Source organism: Muntiacus reevesi, chromosome 1 (assembly GCF_963930625.1).
Source record: "Muntiacus reevesi chromosome 1, mMunRee1.1, whole genome shotgun sequence".
NCBI classification, from domain to species: Eukaryota; Metazoa; Chordata; class Mammalia; order Artiodactyla; family Cervidae; genus Muntiacus; species Muntiacus reevesi.
Window position 1 is genome coordinate 181581218 of NC_089249.1, and position 20337 is coordinate 181601554.

Sequence of the window (20337 nt, forward strand, 5' to 3'; positions counted from 1 at the left end):
CTGGGACACCCACCACTCCATTTCCAGAAAGGCCCCCTCTATGGAGCACTCTCCCATGCTCCAGAGCCTCCCTCCTGTTGATCTGCTACATTCTTGAGCCCCCCCAGGCTGAAGAGGCCACTGGGCAGGCTGCTTTCTGTCTGTGGTCTGTGGTGCTGGGGCGACCATCCTGTGCTTCCCCACCCCAAGGAGGTTGTCAGGACCCCTGACCCATCATGCCCACATGGCTCTGACAAAGGACCCAGGCTCACGGGACGCAGGATGACCTGCTTGACCACCAGCAGCCTGGGGGCAACTACTATGGACACTGCGGCCACACTGTGTGCACCTGTGACCAGCCCCGTAGCCCATATGTGGGCAAGCTGGATAGGCGAGCTGTCACGCCTCCACCCAGGACCCGTAGGACTGACCAGGACCCACAGGTTGACGCTGGGTGTCCACCCAGGGCTGCCAGTGGAAAGGGCCTGGGCTGTCCATTGGTTGGTCTGCAGGGTCTCCTGGGCCAGGAGGGTCCCTCCCTCCTGAGACGCCGGAACCACCAGGTGGAGAAGCAAAAATGAGAAAAGCAGAGGCAATGCAAGGAACCGGTTTATTAGCATCATCAGGGTTGACTGATGGGACTGCTTCCCATGCACAGACCCTGCTCCACCCTGCTGAGAAGGCCCAGGAGGGCCTGTAGAGCTGAGCCCCACACAGGCCTCCTGGAGGCCAAGAAAGGTGTCCAGGGCTAAGATGGGGTTTGAGGGGACCCACAGCCTGGGTGAGAGCCAGGGCTGGACCAGGCCTGGACACTGGGACTGCAGCCTAAGCTGGCACACGCAGGGCCCCTGTGGCCCCTGCCTGGTGAACAGAGCAGGAAGGATGCCCGAGCGCCTTCCCTGTGTCTGCAACCTGGAGCCCAGAGTGGCAGCCTGCAAGTCAGTCCGGTCCGTGCTCTCAGAGCAGCTTGAGGAGCCTCTGAGATCACGGATGCGTGCACCGTCCTCAGGTGACGACCAAGTCCTGTGAGGTAGGAATCGCCTGGTTTGGAAGGGGACGGCAGGCTGGAATCCTGAGTTGGTGGACAGCCAGGGGAGGTCAGAGCACCCGTGTCCGAGGCGTGCCAGCTTTGGGACTCTCTCCTGACTGGAAACCCAAGATGGCTGAGAGGTGAGTTGATGCTGGTGCCGGGCAGGTCCCAACGCCGCTTTCCTCTTCCCCGCGCCCCGTGCAAGCAGGGCAGCTTCGTCAGCGGGGTCCCAGGTCCAAGAGTCTTTCATCTCAGCCCCAGCCACCCCGTCCCTGCGGGTCTTGGCCTCAGCCCTGGGAGGGGCTGGGGTCCATATCCCGGTCTGGGCGAATGTGTAGGGTGACAGTCTCCCCCACAGTCCCAAAGCTGACCGTCTGGGTTGAAACCTCGGTTTTGAAGCTGCTCTGGCCGCTGTCCGCAGAGCGCTGAACCTGAGTGCAGAAGGAAGGCTTCTGGGTCGCGGCATCTCTGGCCCGGGCCTCCCGAAAGTAGAAGGAGACGCCCGTGGGGCCCCGGCCCTGCGGCCCCAATGGAAATGCCTCCCGGGGCCTGGGCACGCGGCCGAAGCAGCCAGGGGGGGCCCGGGAGTCTGGGGGGCGCCCCACATTCAGCAGGACGGGCTGCCCCACGGTGGGCTCGCCGATCTCTCTCTGCAGCACCGAGATTTCGCAGGGCGGGTCATCAGCAGCACTCGGCCTGGGGCCACTGCAGCCGAAGGTCTCCCCTTCCCGGGGCACGTAATCCTCCAGGTCTGCCAGGGTGAGGGCACGGCCATGGTGCATGAGGATCTTGGGGTCACGGCCCTGCAGACCATCAGCACCCAGCGGCTCCTCCCCCTGGGAGGCATCTCTCTCCTCCTCCAGGGGGGCTTCCTCTTCATCACCCCAGGGAGGGGACGGCTCAGGGCTCTCTGGCCCCGTTTCCACGCAGAAGATTAGGGGCTCTCCAGCAGTGACCGTGGCCGGGGGCTCCTGGGTCAGCAGCTTGTTGTTGGAGTTGTTTGTATTTGGGTCTCCTCCAGACACCCTTCCAGGCAGCGTGAAGCGAAGCTCCTCAGAGCTGCCAGGCGTCTCTCTGGCCAGAGACGCACCCTTTGAGCCAGCCTTCTTCACCCGGACTTCAATGGTCTCCTCAACCTCCACCCATTTGGGTTGGGGCCTGGTGCCCCCCGGCAGGCCTGCCGTGTGGGTCTCAGGCTCCGTCACGAACAGAGTGGGCACAGCGGGCCGCCAGCCTGGCTCTGCCTCGGGCCTGGAGGGTCTGCTGGCCTCTGGCGAGGGCGGCAGCTCAGGAGCCAGCAGGCCTGGCCTGGGCAGGCTGGCGGGGTGACTGTAGCGGGAGGGAGACTTGCTGGGGGACTGGCGTCGGCCACGGGGGCTCTTCACCACAGTGGTAATGGTCTCCTCTCTGTGGGGAGAGGGCCGAGAGGAGATGGGCACAGAGACCCACAGCCTCGCCCAGCGCCCTTGCGGTCAGCACATTCAGGGGCCAGCAAGGGAGGTCAGGTTAGTGTCCAAGCAGGCAAGTGGTGAAATTGCATAAACAGACTCCTACGCATGCGCCAGAGCCCAGTCTCCAGATCCCCACCCAAAGAACCAAAGTACCAAAGCACAGTTTCATCTGGCCATCTGCGTACACCTGGGCTCTAGTGTATAGATCTCAAAATGAGAGGTGAGGCATGGGAGGAGGCGCATGCAGTCACTCAGGTCTCTTCCACCTCAGATGGGTCTGTAACGTCACGTGCCAATCTCCCTTCCTATGTGTGACTGTCTCGTTCTGGAGACACCAACCCTCCTTACAGAGCTGAGGGACGGGGTGCAGGGACAAGCCACACCGCGTTCCTCGTCAGTCCCACGCTTGTTCCGTGCTCCGTATCATGGCAGGAGGGTGGCGGGGGTTTGGGGTGCTTCTCAGAGGGCAGGTGCCTCAGAGATCCTCGTCAGGGACTGCGGAGCCGGGGGAGCGCCAGAGTTTGGACTTGCAGCCCGTGCTTTGGGCCTCTGGGTCTGGGATGTGAGGCCTAGCAGACACCTGCCTCTGGGCATGGCCTTGCCATTATGGGTGGTGTGAGCTCAGCCCGTGAGGTCAGATGGGGATGCAGGGGGATGAGGGGAGAGAACTCAAGTCCATGTGCATGTGAGTGTGCATGGGGCTCTGGCCAGGAACCTCACAGCAATTCTGGGAAGTGCGTCTGATCCCCTTTGACAGGTGCAGACGAGGTTGAAAAAGGGCTTGAGACTCTCCCAAAGCCAAGAGTCAGAAGTCCACCCATCAGCCCAGGCCCTCCTCTGCCAACTAGTACCCTAGTGTGCCAGGTACTGAGGGTGAAATGAGTAACAGGCAGGGAGCAGGAACAGGTTCAGTAACAGCTCTCCTGGGCCCTAGGACCTGCATTTCCTCTTGGGCTCAGGAAGAGTGATCTGGCATGCATGTGGTGACAACTCAGTGCTGCTACCAGCTGCCTGCAATGACTAGGACTCTGTCTCTCTCTTGTTGAGCTTTACTTCTGGCTAACTCACGGCTCCAGCTGGGAGCCATGACTCGTGGGCATGGGCACAGAGCTGTGTGGCCACGCCTCGGGGTGCAGAGGGATGACAGATCCTGCCTCCACTGGCCCTCCCCTGGTCAAGGGGAAGCGCGGTGCCCCCTTCACTGGTTGGGAAGCTGAGGCATGGAGACACGGCCTATTCAGGGCCACAGGCCCGCCTTTCTGCTTCATACGAGGCTTGTTCCTGAGTCAGAGACTGCCCAAATGTCAGGGCGACCTGGGCAAGGACCCACCTTCTGGCCTCAAGCGGCCTGATTTGCTGAGGCAAGACAGTGAGTCCCCTCCTCCTAAACGCTCCCCCGAGCCCGGCTCACTGCTGCCCCCATGAGGACGCGGAGGCCTCCTGCCCCGAGGCCAGCAGCACAGCACTGGAGGCTGCCAGGTGGCAAGAGCTGCTCTCCAAGCCGTCTCCTTCTGGTACCCGTGGCTCCCCAGAGCTCCTCACTGTGTGCTGTGCCCTTGGGAGGTGCGGTGCCAGGCAGTTGCCGCTCTCCACTCCTCAGGTGAGGGGGTACATGTCCTTGTAGGGTGATGGCTACTACCTCCCTAAGCCTGGAAAAGACTGGACGTGAGGACGCCTTGTAAGTTACCTAGTCCAGCCTCCCATATGCATGAGTCCCCAGTGAGGCTGCCTGGCCCCATCTCTGCTCCTTCATGTTTTTATTCATAAAATGTAGATGACAATGCTTCCCTCACAGATGAAATGTAGAGCTGATCTATAGGAGCTCTGGCATGGCTGCAGACCTCCAGGGATGGGACTTCTTTCTGCCCCAAGCAGTCCCATCTACTGTGAAGTCGCACTCTGCTCTGGGGGAGAAGGGAGAAAGTCAGGGAAGGATTGACCCAGGACCTACCCAATGTCTGAAGATGGCTTCTGCAGCAGCATTACCAGCTGCAGGCCCCTACAGGAGGTCTTCTGCCTAGGGGGAATTAAGAGGTTCCCCATCTTACAGCCTCCCAGACATCTGGCTTTAGGAAATCATAGTTTCTATCACCTTCTGGCTTTTGCAAGCTCTTCCACCCTTCCACTTCATACATCTCCGACTGCAAATCTTTCCAGATCATCCAGGTCAAAACCAGTCCTGCCTTCTGCATATTCACCTAGCTCTGGACTGCTTTGTACCTCTTGTATTATTTAATTATCAACGATATGTATGGCTTTTCCTCAGCCTTGAAGGCACTGGAGAATGGAGAAGGGGACAGTGGCTGTGGCATCAAGGAAAGGAGTTCTCAACCAGCTTCTGATCATGAGCCGCCCTGAGTAAGGCTTCTCTCTTCCCTGAACCTCAGTTTTCCCACCTTCTCAATGTGAGGGCTGTTTGGAGACCTCTAAGGACCCTAGAGCTGTACTGTTCACTAAGGTTACACTATTTTAATTAAAATCAAATTAACTAAAATTAAATAAATTTTAAAATCCAATTCTTCAGCCACACTAGACAAAGGCTAAGTAGCCACATGCAGGTAGTGGCTGCTGGAGTGGAGTGTAAATAGAGATCACTTCCATCATCACAGAAAGTTCCCCTGGACAATGCTCTAGGTCCTAGAATACTAGATGGCAGCATTCTGCCTCCAGCACACTGGAGAGGAAGCTTTCAGGCCTTGCTCTTCCCTGACTAGTATGACTGAGTCCACGCCCTGGGTGAGCCCTGGGACGTGCAGAATAAGTCGACCCTGCTGAGACAACAGAGCCATGGAGAGGGTACCTGGACCCTGGAAGGGACAGCTTTGAAATGTGGTAGCCAAGGTCTCAAGGGGAGGTGAATGCCCTGGGAGTGTCTGCAAAGTACTGGCAGTCTGCGTGGTGGACAAAGGCCATGGGAGCAAGCAGTCACGCAAGCTAGGGGCCAGGCTGCACAGGCAAGATCCGGGAAGGTTAGCGGGCATGCAGGGAGCACTGCAGTCAGAGGGAAGGTTAGGAACACGCCTGCACTTACATGATGACGGTTTTCTTGGGGACCTTAGTCTCCTGCTCAGTGACTACAAAGAAAACATTCGGAATAGCGAGGGTTACAGATCAGCCAGTGCTGGGGGCTGAGCTATCCGAGTGGACCGGCAGTGTGGTAACTCCTTCAGCTTAGGACACTGGCTCCAAACCCTGCTTGACTGTGCACCCCCCGGGAGGAATGTCTCGGCTTAGAGCCCCAGGCCCTTCACCTTTGAAACGGTGACAGTGCCTCCTCTGGGGTCTGGGGAATGAGGCATGGCGGTGACCATGTGTCCCCTGTGAGGCAGAAAGCCCTGTGCCCCTCGAGGGGTCTTGCAGGAGCTTCATGGAGAATAAGTGCCTAGTTCAGGCTGCCCACACAGAAATCCAAGCTCTTCCTTTAGTCCATGTACCCAGGGAGCCCTGGGTATTTGTCAGGCCCTGAAGTTCCTCTTTTCATAGAAACCGAGGCCTACAAAGGGGAAAGGAATGGCCTGTGTCTGGCAGCCAAACTGGGATGTGGAGGGCTGGTGCCTAGTTCACAAAAAATTCTAAGACCAAAGGACCTCTCTCCAGCGCAGAGAGACTCTGGAGTCTTAGAGGTAGCCCGTCTGAGTGCTGGGCATCAGGCCACAGCAGGCCCTCCAGGAGCAACCTGAGGATGTCTGAGCAGGGTGCTGGGCTCTGAGCGAGCCAGAAGCATCCCACACACTCAACTGTTCTTGATTGTCCTCGCTGTCTTCCTCCCCGGAGCCAGCAGGTAAGCCCTGTGGTTCCTGACAGGGACCCACACCCCAGAGACAGCCCGGGACTCCTCCAGGACCCGGCAGCACCTACTCCCCACCATCTGGAGGCCTCTTCCTCTGTAGCTTCTGGGCAGGGTCAAGCTTGCCAGAGATATGCCCCTCCCAGCCTCATCAGCGGGCGAGCAGGCAGCCCGCCAGCTACCAGCACCCATACATCTCAACAGTCCCTCTCACCAGACTGGGGGAAAGCTGAGGGGGAAGCTCAGAAAAGTCAAGTGACGTGGCCCAGGGCACACAGCCTCTTAGTCTATGGGATTTTGTGCCACGTGGGAAAGGACTTCTTTAGATGACCAGATGACCGTGACTATTTTAGCCTTGTCTCCAACTAGACGAACATGAATTAAATGTCCCAGCTGCGTCTGTGTGGCACTTGGGTGCCACATTTCCTATGCATGCGTGTGTGCGTGCGTGCATGTACATGTGTGTCCGTAATGTATGTGTGTGCACGCACATGTGTGTGACTGTGTGTGTGCCTGCATGTGCTTCTGCAGGCAGCCTCCTGGGGAGAGGGGAGCCCACTGGGAGAGAGGATGGGATGCTGCCACAATGCCCTGTGTCTTTAGACGAAGTTGGGCCCAGAGAACACCAACCCGTTTGTGGCCTGTAGGCCACCCCCTGCGCACTGAACAGTGAGTGATCCAGGGCCCTGATCCTCCCTGACGGGGGACTCATTCTGTTGCTTCTGGGGGTGGTGGCCAGGGCCCCTGTGGGCTGCTACACTCCTGGCACCTTTGTTCCCCATCTGACCTGCCACCAGAGCGGCTCTGGGATCCAGTGAGTACTGGCGACTATGGAAGGGTTACAGCCATGCCAAGCGGGGCTCTCGGCCCTGCACAGTTTCACAAGCGAGGGGGCAGCGCCCCACCCCATGGGGCGAGCCACGGCCCGTTCTGGCTGCAGAGCCACTGGGTTAATGATGAAGCAGCAGGACAGGATTAGGAAGCAGGAGGCGGCGGGCTCCAGTCCCAGGGGCTGTGAAGACAGGCCTCGCCTTGTGAGGCACCAAGGCCATATCCGACATAGGTGTGCCGCCCCGGCTCCAGACCCTGCATCCACGGGGCCCAGACAGAGGCCCATCGTGACGGTGGAGTGAGAATTCCATGGGACGCGCTTGTTGCTGCCGAGACAGGGTGCTGAGCCCTGCCGTGCACCACATAAGACCACCAGGGGCACGACAGAAGTGCCGGCAGACGCCGTGGGGGCCTCCAGTGGAAGCCGGCTCGACAGTGCCCTTGGGGGCTTGACGAACAGGACCCCTGCCCATGAGGGAGGAAGGGTCTCTGGGCGGGCCCTACAGAGTGGGAAAGGCCCCAGGCTTGCGCTTCTGGCACCAGATGGCTGACTCAGTGAGAGTCCAGACAGACAGCAGACCCCGCACACTGGACCCTGGGAGGGACTGGATCTGGGGGCTCAAGGCATCAGGGGAGCCAACTTTCAGGACTTGGGAAGACACAGATCCCAACCCACCCCCTACTGTGAGAGCTGGAGCTCCCCCAGGTGTTTTTGTGTAGCTTCCGCTTGCATGCCCCGGAGGATGGGAGGCTCAGTCCCTGTCCTGGCAGCCCCTTCCAGGTAAGTGCATTCAGACCAGGAGAAACTCTCCCAGAGGCTGTCACCCGCCCTGCAAGCCCTGGAAGGCCGCTCTCTGAACTGAACAGACACCAAATGCCCTCCTCCCCATCCCAGACATCCTGGTTGGGACCCTGGAGCCACGGAGGGAGGCATCCTGTTACCCTTCACCTCCTGCCTGGGAGCATGCTGCTCCCTAGTGAGGCCCATTCTGCAGCCCAGACCCCTCCCAGCCTGGCACAGGCCAAGTCACAGCACCCTGTCCTTTCCTCAGCCAGGGCCGCCCTCTGCGGAAGGATCATGCCGCTGACACTGCTCCCTCTCCCAGGAGTCAAGCTGGGACCCAGCAGCCTGCTTCTGTGGAGCTGCTCCTGCCACCCATCCTGTAAGACCTCTCTGAACACTGCCTGGCAGGCAGCTCCAGGCCCAGGTCTGGCCTGCATATGTACTTGTTATTCCCCCCAGGAATGGTTATTAGCAAGGCTTAGGAGGTCCCCCCGACCCTTCAGACAACCCCATCAGCCCTTCCCAGGCTCTGGTTCACAGCCCACCCTTCTCTGGCCCCCACATACGCTGCTCCAGTCAGGGACGGGCCGCCAGCGCTGGCCCCCCATCCCCTGAGTCCCCTCCTCTGAACGTGCTTCCCTTTCTGCAGGAAGTGTGCTCTGCTGAGAAGGGCTGAGGGTTCTACCCCTCCCGGGCCTGCCCCGGCCTGGGGGGGTCCAGCTCAGGCTAGACTGCCCGCGGAAGCACTCACCTTCCACGGCCGCGAGCCGCTCCACGCGATGCTGTTCCCGGGCCTGCAGCACGGGGCTCTGCATGAGCAGCTCCGCACGGCTCCGTTTGGAGCCCAGTCGGTTCACCAACTGCGGGGCACAGAGCAGGGGCTCACCTCCAGCCCGTGGCTCCCCAGGGCCCCGGGCAGCCTCCTTGAGGCCGTACAGGCCAGCGGTGGCGTGGAGGGCCCACCACAGCTATTTCAAGAGCCGCAGAGCCTGGCCACATGGGTAAGGGTGCCGTGTCCCTTGACCAGAGCTCCCTGGGACGGGGGTACACTCTCCACCTGCCCCGTCTAGCGCAGTGGCCACGTGGGCTCTGAGTACATGAATTAGAACTGAATCTTTACTTAAGCGTTAGCTTTAACTGATTTACATTTAAATCACTGTGTGGCCAGCACAGGTCCAGAGCTGACTGGGGTCTGCTTCCGACTCTGAGAATTGCCTTTGGGAGCAGGCACCACAGTGTCCCCTGTAGGCTGCCAGCAGCAACAGCACGAAGGAGTCTGAGGGTCGGGAGGAGCCATGGCTGGCCCATGCCCTGCCCTGACCTCCACCAGTGCCCCCAGGTCACGAGGACCAAGGGGGCTCCGCCCGGGGCCTGCTCCTCCGCCCCTGTCTTCTCCACACTGACAATGGGTGACAGTGGCCTGGGGTCTCCTCTCTCACGGTGGTCATGGATGGTAGTGACCAGGCGGGATTCCCCAAGACAGGGCCCCCAACCCCCTGCCCCAGCGCCCCCCCACCTCACCTCACACTCATAGATGCCCAGGTCCTCCGTGCCCGCCGCCCGGATCTCCAGCACCAGCAGGCCACTGCGGGGCTCACTCAGGGTCTGGTATTTGCCCCCAGGGGTCAGCAGGGCGCCATCCTTGTACCATCTGCAGCCAGCCCCAAGCGCAGTCAGGTGCGTCTCCCACCCATGCTCAGGACTCTCTCCTCACCCATCCCCTAGTTCCAAGTATCCTTACGGGGCCCACCCTCCTGGACGCCACCCACCCAAAGAACAGGCGGTCCTGTGTCCTCGTCACGGCAGCTAGAGCCGTGTTCGGAACTGCAGCCCGCTCACGCCCACTCCTCAGCGGACAGGCGGCGGTCCTGTGAGTAGCTGGCCCTGACCCAGCTAACAGGCTGCCCACCCGCACCTCTCAGGCAGGCAGGACAGCCCCAGGGCAGGCCCACGCGCCCCCTGCTGCCCCACCCCCAAGCCACCTGGCCCACCTGATCTGAGGATATGGGGCACCTTCGATGGTGCAGGTGATCTGGGCATCTTCTCCATCCACAAAGGGCACTGCCCGGACCTTATTCACAAACCGAGGCGGGACTGCGGGGCCCAGGGAACGTGGGGAGATGAAAGAGAGATTGAGAGACGGAGGGAAAGAAACAGAGAGACACAGAGACAGAGACAGACACACGGAGAGAAAAACAGAGACAGAGATGGAGACAGAGACAAAAAGAGAGAGAGAGACAGAAGCAGATAAACAGAGATGGACACAGAGAAAGAAACAGAGAAGGAGGTGGAGGCAGAGATGTAGACAGATAGAGGCACAGAGACTGAGAGAGAGACAGCATGATGGACCGGACCCCACCCCTGCCAGTCAGTCTCCCAGACTTGTCAGGTATTCACAGCCATCCCTGCAGCTCCATCCATATGCCCCCAAGCAGGGCTGATACCTTTACAACGCCCACAGGGTGGGGCCTGGGCCTTCCCCTCAGGGCTCACCTTGCACCAGTATCTTGCCCAGCGTGCTGGCATTGCCAGCAGCACTGGCTGCAAAGCACATGTACTGGCCGGAGTCAGCACCAGTCAGGTTGTCCAGGATGAGTGCGCACGAGCCATCGGGGTCTTCAATGAGGATGTGGTGAGGGTCCACCTCCACTGGCTTCCCATCTGGAAAGCAGGGGAGGGCCATCACAGGGGGAACACCATCGGGGACAAAAGGCTGGACCTGTCTGGGGGTCACAGTCACAGGGTCTGACGGAAGAAGCTACCCCTATCACACAACAGCCAGTGGACTCCCTGCCAAGGGTCTAGCTGGCCAGGCTGACCTGGAGCCCTGGATGGAGCGGTGGTACTGACCTGCACCATCTACTTCCCCAGACCTCACTGTGCACAGTGTGGCCTCTAAAAGGCCAGCTCTTAGCTGGAGGCGGGGGCCAGGCTGGGGGACCCAAACCCACCAGAGGACGTCTCCTTCTGATAATAAGACCCTCAACTTATTAGTGGTTCTGCAACTCCCCCAAGGTACTGACCCCACCTAGCAGACACTCAGACAGCACCATCTCTTTAATCATCCTCATCCAAACGCCCATCTGACTAACATCTCCAGTTGTACCACATTTCCTTCCTGCGAGAGGGGTGGGGAGATATGCATCTTTCACTATGAAGAAATCTTTCCTCCATAAATATGTAAAATTTCATAGATGAACACTTTCCAATAGCTCTGTACATTCTGAACAGGGTTGTTTAAGTTAAAACATCTTGACATCTGATTCACAGAGAAACGTAACAATTTAAAAACATACCCCCGCCCTTCACCAAAAGCTTCCAGCTGCTACCCTATTTCCCTGCATGGTAATTCCAAGAAAGAGCTCTTCTCATTCTCTGTCTCCAGGAGCTTCCCTTTCCATCTTTTCCCAAACCACACCTCTTGGCTTTCACCTCACACAACATAGCCCTTGGCAAGGACACCAGTGACACTGTCAGGCAAAGTGAAAGTCGCTCAGTCATGGGTGACTCTTTGCAACTCCATGGACTGTACAGTCCATGGAATTCTCCAGGCCAGAATATTGGAGTAGGTAGCCTTTCCCTTCTCCAGGTGATCTTCCCAATGCAGGGATGGAACCCAGGTTTCCCAAATTGCAGGCGAATTCTTTACCAGTTGAGCCACAAGGGAAGCCCAAGAATATTGGAATGGGTTGCCTATCCCTTTTCCAGCTGATCTTCCTGACCCAAGAATTGAACCAGGGTCTCGTGCATTGCAGGTAGATTCTTTCTTTACCAACTGAGCTGTCAGGGAAGCCCGCTGTCAATCTGTGGTCAATTCTCAGCCTTCATCTTGCTGTCAGAAAACAATTCTCCTTGGACTTCAGGCATTCCTGCACAGTCAGACCCTTTGGGCAAAGACACCCACAGACAGGTGTTCCCTGTCACCTACTCCCTGACACAGACAAACCTCTAAGGGGAACTGTCAACAGCTGGCACGCGGGTTTGTGGCACCTGGATGGTGTCTAGGATGCTGGTGACACGCTGGAGAAAGTGATCCAGAGAGATGTAGGTGCTTCCTGACAGCTGGTCCTGCCTCCTTGGAAACCTCCCCCAGGAGGCATCCATGTCAGCAGAGACAAAGGCCTCAGCTTCCTTCCCTGTGAGACATGTGACTGCCTTCTGGGGCCGTACGTCACTTTTCTCTTTGGAGGGAAGGAGGGGAAGATGCGCCAGCAGCCCCATAACAGTTCAGTATCTCCTAAAACTCAGGGTTCCTCTCTTGTGGAACAGTTCACTGCTGAAGCTGACATCTGGTGCCTGGATGTGCAGATCAAGGCATGGGAAGCCCATGCAAAATGCTGCTGCTTTTGCTGTGACAAACAAGCTTGGTCTCTGACTTGGGGTCTTATATTTGTAATCTGGCTGGCTGACTGGCTTGCCGACTGGCTTGCTGGCTTGCAAGCCAAGACGTAGCTCAAGTCCTTCAGTTTCTGATTTGCAATTTTGGCAGCAAGGAAGGGACACTGTAAGAGACACACCATTCCAAGAGAGAAAGGTGGCAGCCCGCGGACCAGTTAATAGACCTGAGGGAAGGGGTGTCCATGGGAATCAGTGGTGGACGTACTGCCCAAACATCATGGTCATCATGCAAGAAACAGCTATTTCCTGTGAATGGAGAGACTGAGCAGGCAGCTCCAAGCCGAGCACTGAGAAGTGGGTTCAAAGTCTCCCGGATGGTGCCTCGGCTGATGCATTCTCTCTCCCTACAGTGGAGACATTGCTGGTTCACCTCGGGTCAGTCCCACTTCCCAACAAACATTAGAACCCATGGTGAATCCCAGGAAGTCTCTGTGCCCTTCTGAGTCCAGTCACAGAAATACACACCCACACTGGGTGCAAAGGGGAAGCCATCGCCAATCCTGGGGCAGAAGGCAGGCAGGAGCAGGGCTAGAACTCAGGGATGAGAGGCCTGGGCACCAAATACATGAAGGATTCCTTTAGAGATAACAGGAAAGGACCCTGGTGTTTGCTGTGAACCCTGGCTTGGGACAACTCCCTGACATAGACAAACCACTATGGGGAACGGTCAACAGCTGGCACATGGACTCATGACACCTGGACGGTGTCTAGAATGCTGGTGACATGCTGGAGAAGGTGATACAGAGAGATATGAATGCCAGACAGGTGGTCCTGCCTCCTTGGGCACCTCACTCAGCCTTCATGGGAAGACCCAGAAAATGGATGGGAGATGCTGCCACGGCTCTGGGCCGGTAGAAACCTCTGCTAAGTGGACCCCATCCAAAATGTCACCATCATGCCAGGCAAGGGACACAGAGCCCCTGAGAACAACGCAATGTGGCTGGTAAGTCAAGGGGTCCCTGAAGCTAAAACAGATAGGATCTTTAGGGACAATCTTGCCGCCTCACCTGAGTGAGCCCAAAACACTAGGTATTACTGAGCTACAGAAGTGCGTCTTCTTCCATCCCTGCACCCTTCCACCTCTTCCACCCTTACTGCTGCTTTAAGAGAAAAATCATCAGAAGTGAGACTTGGTCTCCCTGGGCTCAGAGGGACTGGAGGTCCAACATGCCCCTCTGATATGCCAGGCATGCAGGCACGGGGAGAGCTTAGATTTTGATGGCTCTGCTGGATATAGGTGTCTGGATTCCACTGATGGGATTTGAGCAAGGTTCCCACAGAGCAAGAAGAAAACTGTCCCCTTGGGGCCAAGTCAGGGTGCTGTGACCATGGCTTCCACCTCTGGACCCTGGTGTCTGTTGTTTGGAACACCCTGCTCCACACGACGGGGGCGAGGCCCTACATGTGGGCAGGCTATGGAGCGTGTAACCAGCTCCAGCCCAGCAACGTGTCACTTGCCAAGACTGCCAGCAGAACCCCAGGAGAAAGGAAGCTGCCGGCCTCTTGGGAGATGTGAAAACAGCCCAGCTAACAGGAGAGGTCGAGTCCAGAATCAGCAGCCCTGGACAGCCACAGAGAGTGGAAGCGGGCAGTCACTGCTCCTCTGGCCCCATCTGGCGAGCACAGGACAGCCGTAATGGGGTCTCCTGTGCAGGCGAACAGCTCCTGGCAGGAGTCCTGGGCACTGTGGCCAACTGCTTTTCCTTCCTGCTGGCATGCAGGGACCAAGACCATCACCGGGGCTCCCTGCCCCAGGGGTGAATTAGAAGGTGGCCTTCTGCCCCCAACACTCAAACTTCCACCAAATGAATGATGTTTTGCTTGTGGGTGAGTCTGCCTTCTCCTGCCAGATGCTATTTTTCCTGACAAAGGTTATGTGAGATGTTGTGAACACTCTGGCTATTTAGTTTGACATTTAGCAGACTACAGATGGGTGGGCTGAAGACACGCCTCCTCGGGTCCATGAACCATGGAGACAAGATGAGAGCATGACAGGGCTCCCACCCAGACCCCCGGAGTCCTGTGTGGAGCAGCTGCGCTGCGCGTGGGGCCGAGTTCCGGTGCATGCCAGACGGGACTGCCCAGGGTGACGCTCTCACCTGGCACATGGGTGTCTCTCACCATTTGGGTGTCTCCAACTGTGAGGGTGCTTAAGGTTCAGTGAACCGCCAGCTCTGGCCACACCACATGGCCGTATGCGCCGCCTGGCCCACCAGCAGTCTGAGAACCTGTCATTCGCGGGGGCTGCCCAACGTGAACTGACCACCTGCTGGCCCTTGCTTCCTCCACTCCCCAGACACAGCTGTCCTCAGAGGAGTCTAAGCCTGTACGCTGCTCACCGGGTAAAGGTCCAGATGAAAAAGACAGCGATGGTCTGGATACAGTTGGGAACCCAGGATCCCACCCTGACTGTTCTTGGGCATGGTGCAACCCCCCTTTCCCTCAGACACAGCCCAGCTGGCACACGCTCCTGAGGGCAGCCTAGCTGAAGGGTGGTGGCTGAGGGGCCTGTTTTCAACTACTTCTATTGACTGGGTTTGTCTCTCTGAACCCACCCTCACAGGTGAGAGGTCTGATATGAGAAGGGATGGCGGGGAAGTGGGGTTGCACTGCATGGGTTCTGCAAGGCAGCAGGGAACTCTGCAGACTTCAGGACCCCAAAGACTCCAGAAGGAAGACCCCCAGGGTGCTAGGGGAACCAGTCACTTCATCCACTGACTCTGATCTGAAGCCCTACCCATGGGCCGGGGATGGCCCTCCTTTCATGTCCCAGCAAAATGGCCTGTGTATCTTCTCCAACCTCATTCTCAGCCATCCGTGGTGGACACATGCGCCTGACTGGTTGTGGACAAGCAGGATAGGAGGATGGACTTCTCTGGGACCATCCCCCAAAACCTGGAGTGGACTCGGCTATTGGGACCAGACTAGAGCTCAGGACTTACCTTTCAGCCCAGATGAGACCTAGTGAGAATATCACGGTTTACCTGAGACTTTGAGACTCACCAGATAGTCTAGGCTACACTGTGAGCTGGTGGGCATGGGGGGCTTTAGGCCATACGGCATCAGCCTGACCTCAGAGGGGCCGCAGACTGAGGTCAGTCGTGCAGGTGGGCAGTCTGTGTGAGGGCCCCGACAGAAAGCTGACACAGTGAAGCTCAGCAGGGGAGTGTCCCTGGTGGGCCACGCTACCTGTGCTGGGACACATCAGAGGTGACAGACACCGGCATGTCCACACGACTCTATTGTGGGGACATTTGGGCCACGCCTGGACCCTCACATGGATCCCACCCCATGGACCGCTTCCTTCTTACTGCGGTGAACCAGGACCCTGACTGGCATGGTTGTGCTGAGTTCCGTGGAGCCCCTGAGATTCGATCGCTGAGCCTGAAGGTGGCTGTGGGACACCCATGCATGCAGTTGGTACCCAGTGAGAATGGTCTTGGGGTCCTGAAGTTGATGTCAGAAGTGAAGGTGTTCCTGGGGACCCCTGGAGTTTGCAGCTCCCATCACACAGGGGAGTCAGACCTGAGAACCACACGGCGGCCCTCAAGTCCCAGCATTCTCCAGCCTCATTCCCCACTACGCCTGCCTCAGCTCCCCTCTGCCTCCTGTTCCCCTGGAGTCTCGCTGCCCACTGGGAGTTCCTCCAAGCTGTCTGCCCTTCATTCTTCTGTATTTCTCTGGCTGGTCATGCCACTTCTAACTTCATATTGCATATCTGTCTATGTGCTTATCATCTGTCTCCTCCCTGAGAAGGCCGGCCTCTATCCACCGACAAGGATGACCTGCCTGGTCACTGCTATTTCCCACGCACCTGGAATGGTCCTGGGCACTCAGCACAAACATGATCAAATAAGGGAACGAATGAGCGAGCTTCAGGGGTTGGCAGAGTCACTGTGTCAAAAGCATGACGCACACGGGAGCAAGCTCCGCCTCTGTCCCACCTCACCCTGTGCCTGGCTTCGATTCAGGGGCAGGCAACCAGAACAGGAGGCCTGTCTCTTGGACCCAGGCCCTCCGTCAGGCCCCACCCTGGATCCCTGGCCCTCTGCCCAGCCTGATTCCCTCTGGGTGGCTCTTGCCTGTTGCAGGATTAGCACCCAAAGGCTTACCTTTGTACCAGCTGACAATGGGCTTAGGTGTGCCCGTCACACGGCAGGCTAGCTTGACTGTCTCACCCAGCTCAGCTGTGCAGTCGGCCAGTTCTTCTTCAAAATCAGGGGGGCCTGGGGATACAAACACAGGGCCTTGATCACTCACGCATTCCCTCAGGTGTACACCTGGCAGGACCAGAGCCCCCTGATCAACAAATGGTTGCGGCAGACACCACCCCTTAGGAGCCTTTATCCACAGTACCACACTAGGAGCTGGATGGGACTCAGGGGAAGGGACAGAGGCCCAGGATACGTCAGGGAGCATGGTAGGAACTGTGGGAAAGGAGGGCGTGTTGAAATGGGATCCTCTCTCCCATTCTAAGTGAAGAAGCAAAACCGAGACTGCTGGGCCCTTCACATCCCTAACACAGCCTGCCTGCCCTGTGCTGGGGGCAGCCAAGCACGGACCCCGAGGGCCCCACCACATCTGGCTAACCAAGGGTGGGGCGCGCCACTTGCCCTAGAATTGAGTATCTTCCCTTGTGCTTGCCCAGGTGGCGACAAGGGCCCAGAGCTCAGGACCTGCCGACTCGTGTGCTCTCAAGCCAGGCGCCCAGGCGAAGGTTCGGCCTCCCTCCCAGCCTTGCCCCCGGAGCCCAGGCACTCACGCCAGATGGGCAAGGCCAGGCGCTGCTGGATGCCACAGATCTCCTTCACCCAGGAGTTCTTGGTGATGACCGTCCGTGCCTGCAGCAGGTACTTGCGTACGGAGTCCTCCCGCTCGTGCCAGATCTCAAAGGCTCGGTCATCGCCCTCCACCTGGTCGTTCAGGTCGATGCTGCTCAGCTGTGGGAGGAGGGCACAGGCTGACTGCCGGGACGCAGAGCAGGCCGTGGTCACGGAGGCCAGGCTTGCAGGACTGACCCCTGGCCTTCCCCTGCCAGCACAGCCTGCACGGCCTCCCTCGGCCCACCCAGGCTCCGCCGGCACCCTGCCAACCTTCATCATGTTCCGGAAGACGTAGCTGAAGGTGTCGGTGCGCGAGTCCCGCCGGGGCTTGCAGACCACCAGGTGGTGGCGGAACAGGAAGACGTGCCGATGGTGGCCCTTCCAGGGCATCCGCGCGCCCGGCGCCCCCTCCCACACGATGAAGTGGCCCTGGGTGAGCAGTCAGCCGAGGTCAGCCAGGCCCAGCCTGGCATCCACCCTCCCCCTGCCCAGGGCCCGCCTCTGCACCCTCAGCCCCAGACCTGGCGGATGGGCTCGCCCAGGGCCTCCAAGGTGCCGGGGTAGTTCTCTATGAGTGACACGTGCAGCTGGTTCTCCGCTCGCTGCGGCAGGGCTGACACCACTGCGTAGGCTTGCTCGAGCAGCGCGCAGTTCTGGCCGTTCCGTGCCTTGTTGCGGATCAGCTCCTGCGGAAGACTGCAGGTCAAGGCAAGGCCTGGGGTGGCCGGGCACGAGGCGGCCCCACAGCCCCTGGACCGGACTGCCTACCTTGAGCAGGGCCTGGTACTGCTGGACCCGCTCTACCGGCTGCTCCAGGAAGTGCTGCAGTGGTGGGGGCGGTGGCTGCGAGGGGTCTGCGGCTGACAGCACCTCCTCGGTGTATTTCTGTGGGGACCACAGCACTGGGCTCAGGGCAGGAGGGTGCAGCCCCCAGAGGGCCTGTGTCCCCGGAGTCTGAAGGTCAGTGGACTGGGGGCCCAGGGGAGCTGGCATGCTCACACACAGACCCTCCTCCCCAGGTGGGTCCCACTGCTGACCCAGGGGGTGGCCAGTGTCACCACCTAACATGTGAGCAGGGTTGGTGAGCGAGCAGGGTTGGTGGGGGGACCCTGCCTGCTTTTCTAACCTGGGGGTCAGGGGTCCTGGGAAGGTAAAGCAGAGCCTGAGCAGGGTCAGGGGAGATGATCTAAAAGCCAGGAGCCAGCATGACGCCTGGGGAGTGGAGGCAGAACTGGGGGGCAGAGGGTCACCTTGTAGAACTCCTGCACTGCTGTGCTGACCATCACCGACTCTGCCTGCACTCGGCCCACCAGGAACTCCAGATACTTCTCGAAGGCTGCCTGGTTCTTGATGAAGCACATGGCCACATCATCATCTGTGTCACAGCTACGCAACTCCTGTAAGAAGCTGCCACAGAGGGGAACTGTGGTCAGGTGAGGGCTGACATCAGGACCCCCACCCGGGACCCACAATCCAGGCCCAGACTGAGGGTTTGGGAAGGACAGGCTGCTATCCAGGCCCGAGTGCCTATGGATGAAAGTCAGTGCTCTGGGCTGTGAGGGACACACACGTTTTCACGCGTGCTGCATGTACACGTGTTTGTGGGCATGTAAATATGTAAGGGCCGATATGTCTGAGGGTGAACATGTATACGTGTGTGTACCAAGCACATGCATGCCCACACATGAAATGGTGTGTGTGTGCGCAGGTATGCACATGTACTTGTATGTAACGTGTGCACACTTCTGGGGCATGCCTGTGTCCTTGGGTGGCAGTGGGTAGGTGAGCTGCAGGCACTTCTGGGCGTAAGCGAGGCACACGTGCCTGAGTTCCTGGGGACACGTGTGTCCTTGTACAGGGCTGCGGTGCACCAATGGGTCAATCAAGTCATCCAAGGTTCTGTCTCTTTTCAACCCCTGCCCACTCCCCTGAGGCCCAGGCCTGCCAGGACACACATGTGCAAGTGTGAGCATCCACGTGCGTGTGTCCTGTGCACGTGTGACTCGTGTGTGCACACATGTATCTGTATCTGAGCACGTACCACACGTACATGCATGTACACACATACAGACCAAAGGAAACGCCTCGAGGCCCACCTGCTGTGGAAGTGGCCGATGTCCTGCACATTTCGGAAGATGACCGCCTTCTGGCTGGCCATGGCTGCGGGCACGTGGGGGCAGCGGTCCAGGTACTGCATGTGGTGGCTCTGCAGGAACTGCAGCTCGCCCACGAAGGACTGCTCTGAGCTCAGCAGGTCCCGGATGATGGCACTGGCAGGGAGGCAGCCGTGAGGGGAGACCCAGGAGCTGAGCTGCTCACCGGGGCACTTCTAGGCCACACGCACTGTGCTGACCACTTTCAGAATGGGCCGGGCAAGATGACAGAGGGAAGGGCACCCCCACACCCACCAGGCGGCCCCGCCACAGAAAACTAGTATCTCGGAGCTCCCCAACAGAAAGCCACCTTCCCATAGCACCTGTCTGGGGGCCCCTCACCTCAGCCTCGTCTTGTACTCATCCTCTGACAAAGCCTCCCCAGGGAACTCAGGGGCCTCGGCTGGCCCCCACTCGGGAGATAGCTGTTGGGAGATGGAGGCACAGGCAGCCTGAGCACTGGCCTGCCCTTCAAGGGTCAGGCTCCCACCTGCGACCCCAGGACCACCCCCCCAGCCACCTAGTTACCTTGAGCCGCCTGTCCAGGTAGGCAGGGGACACCCAGCCCTGCCGAGAGGGGCTGTTTTTGGTGGGTTTGGTGCGCACGAGCCAGCGCAGGGGGTGGGCAGAGTCCAGGACCTCCACGTACTGGCCCTCCCGCAGCAAGATGGCATCCTGCTCAGCCCCCAGGGGCAGGTAGTCAGCTGTGACCACATAGATGTCAAAGATCTGCGGGTGAGACAGAGGAACTGCTGTGTCGGACCTGGGCTGGGGCCAGCCAGGTCTCCCAAGGCCCCAGGGACCCGTGCAGACACCTGAGGGGAGTAGGGCTGGGAGAAGGCCAGTGGGCCTCCCAAAGCCTCAGGTCACAAGGCCCCGAGGAGTCAGTGGAGAAGACACAGCCATTCTGACATTCTGTGAGGCTCTAAAAGAGGCCTGACCCAGCTCCAGGTAGGGAACTCCTTTCAGGAGTACAGGTGGCTCCCTCCAAAGGGACCAGGAGGAGTCTCGGGATGCTGGGTGTGTCCTGAGTCATGGTGGTGATGCTGGCCACGAAGGGGTGTTCCCCACACCTCCTTCTCCCCCATACCAGCTTGACCT

At 58.9% G+C, this 20337-nt stretch overlaps 1 protein-coding gene across 1 annotated transcript in view; it reads right to left on the minus strand.

Annotated features, from left to right (window-relative positions):
- Positions 1–573: 573 nt before the first annotated feature.
- OBSCN (obscurin, cytoskeletal calmodulin and titin-interacting RhoGEF) overlaps positions 574–20337 on the minus strand; it is a 226432-nt gene continuing 206668 nt past the window's right edge. Inside the window, exons 86-100 of the mRNA XM_065917289.1 lie at positions 19765–19965; positions 19579–19661; positions 19180–19353; positions 18334–18490; positions 17852–17968; positions 17605–17769; positions 17354–17512; positions 17023–17200; positions 16373–16486; positions 10356–10523; positions 9854–9956; positions 9384–9513; positions 8614–8722; positions 5492–5534; positions 574–2416 (exon numbers count right to left, since the gene is read on the minus strand). Coding sequence (XP_065773361.1) covers positions 1297–2416; positions 5492–5534; positions 8614–8722; positions 9384–9513; positions 9854–9956; positions 10356–10523; positions 16373–16486; positions 17023–17200; positions 17354–17512; positions 17605–17769; positions 17852–17968; positions 18334–18490; positions 19180–19353; positions 19579–19661; positions 19765–19965 — 3021 coding nt within the window. The 3' untranslated portion in view covers positions 574–1296. The remainder of the gene's footprint in view (positions 2417–5491; positions 5535–8613; positions 8723–9383; positions 9514–9853; positions 9957–10355; positions 10524–16372; positions 16487–17022; positions 17201–17353; positions 17513–17604; positions 17770–17851; positions 17969–18333; positions 18491–19179; positions 19354–19578; positions 19662–19764; positions 19966–20337) is intronic.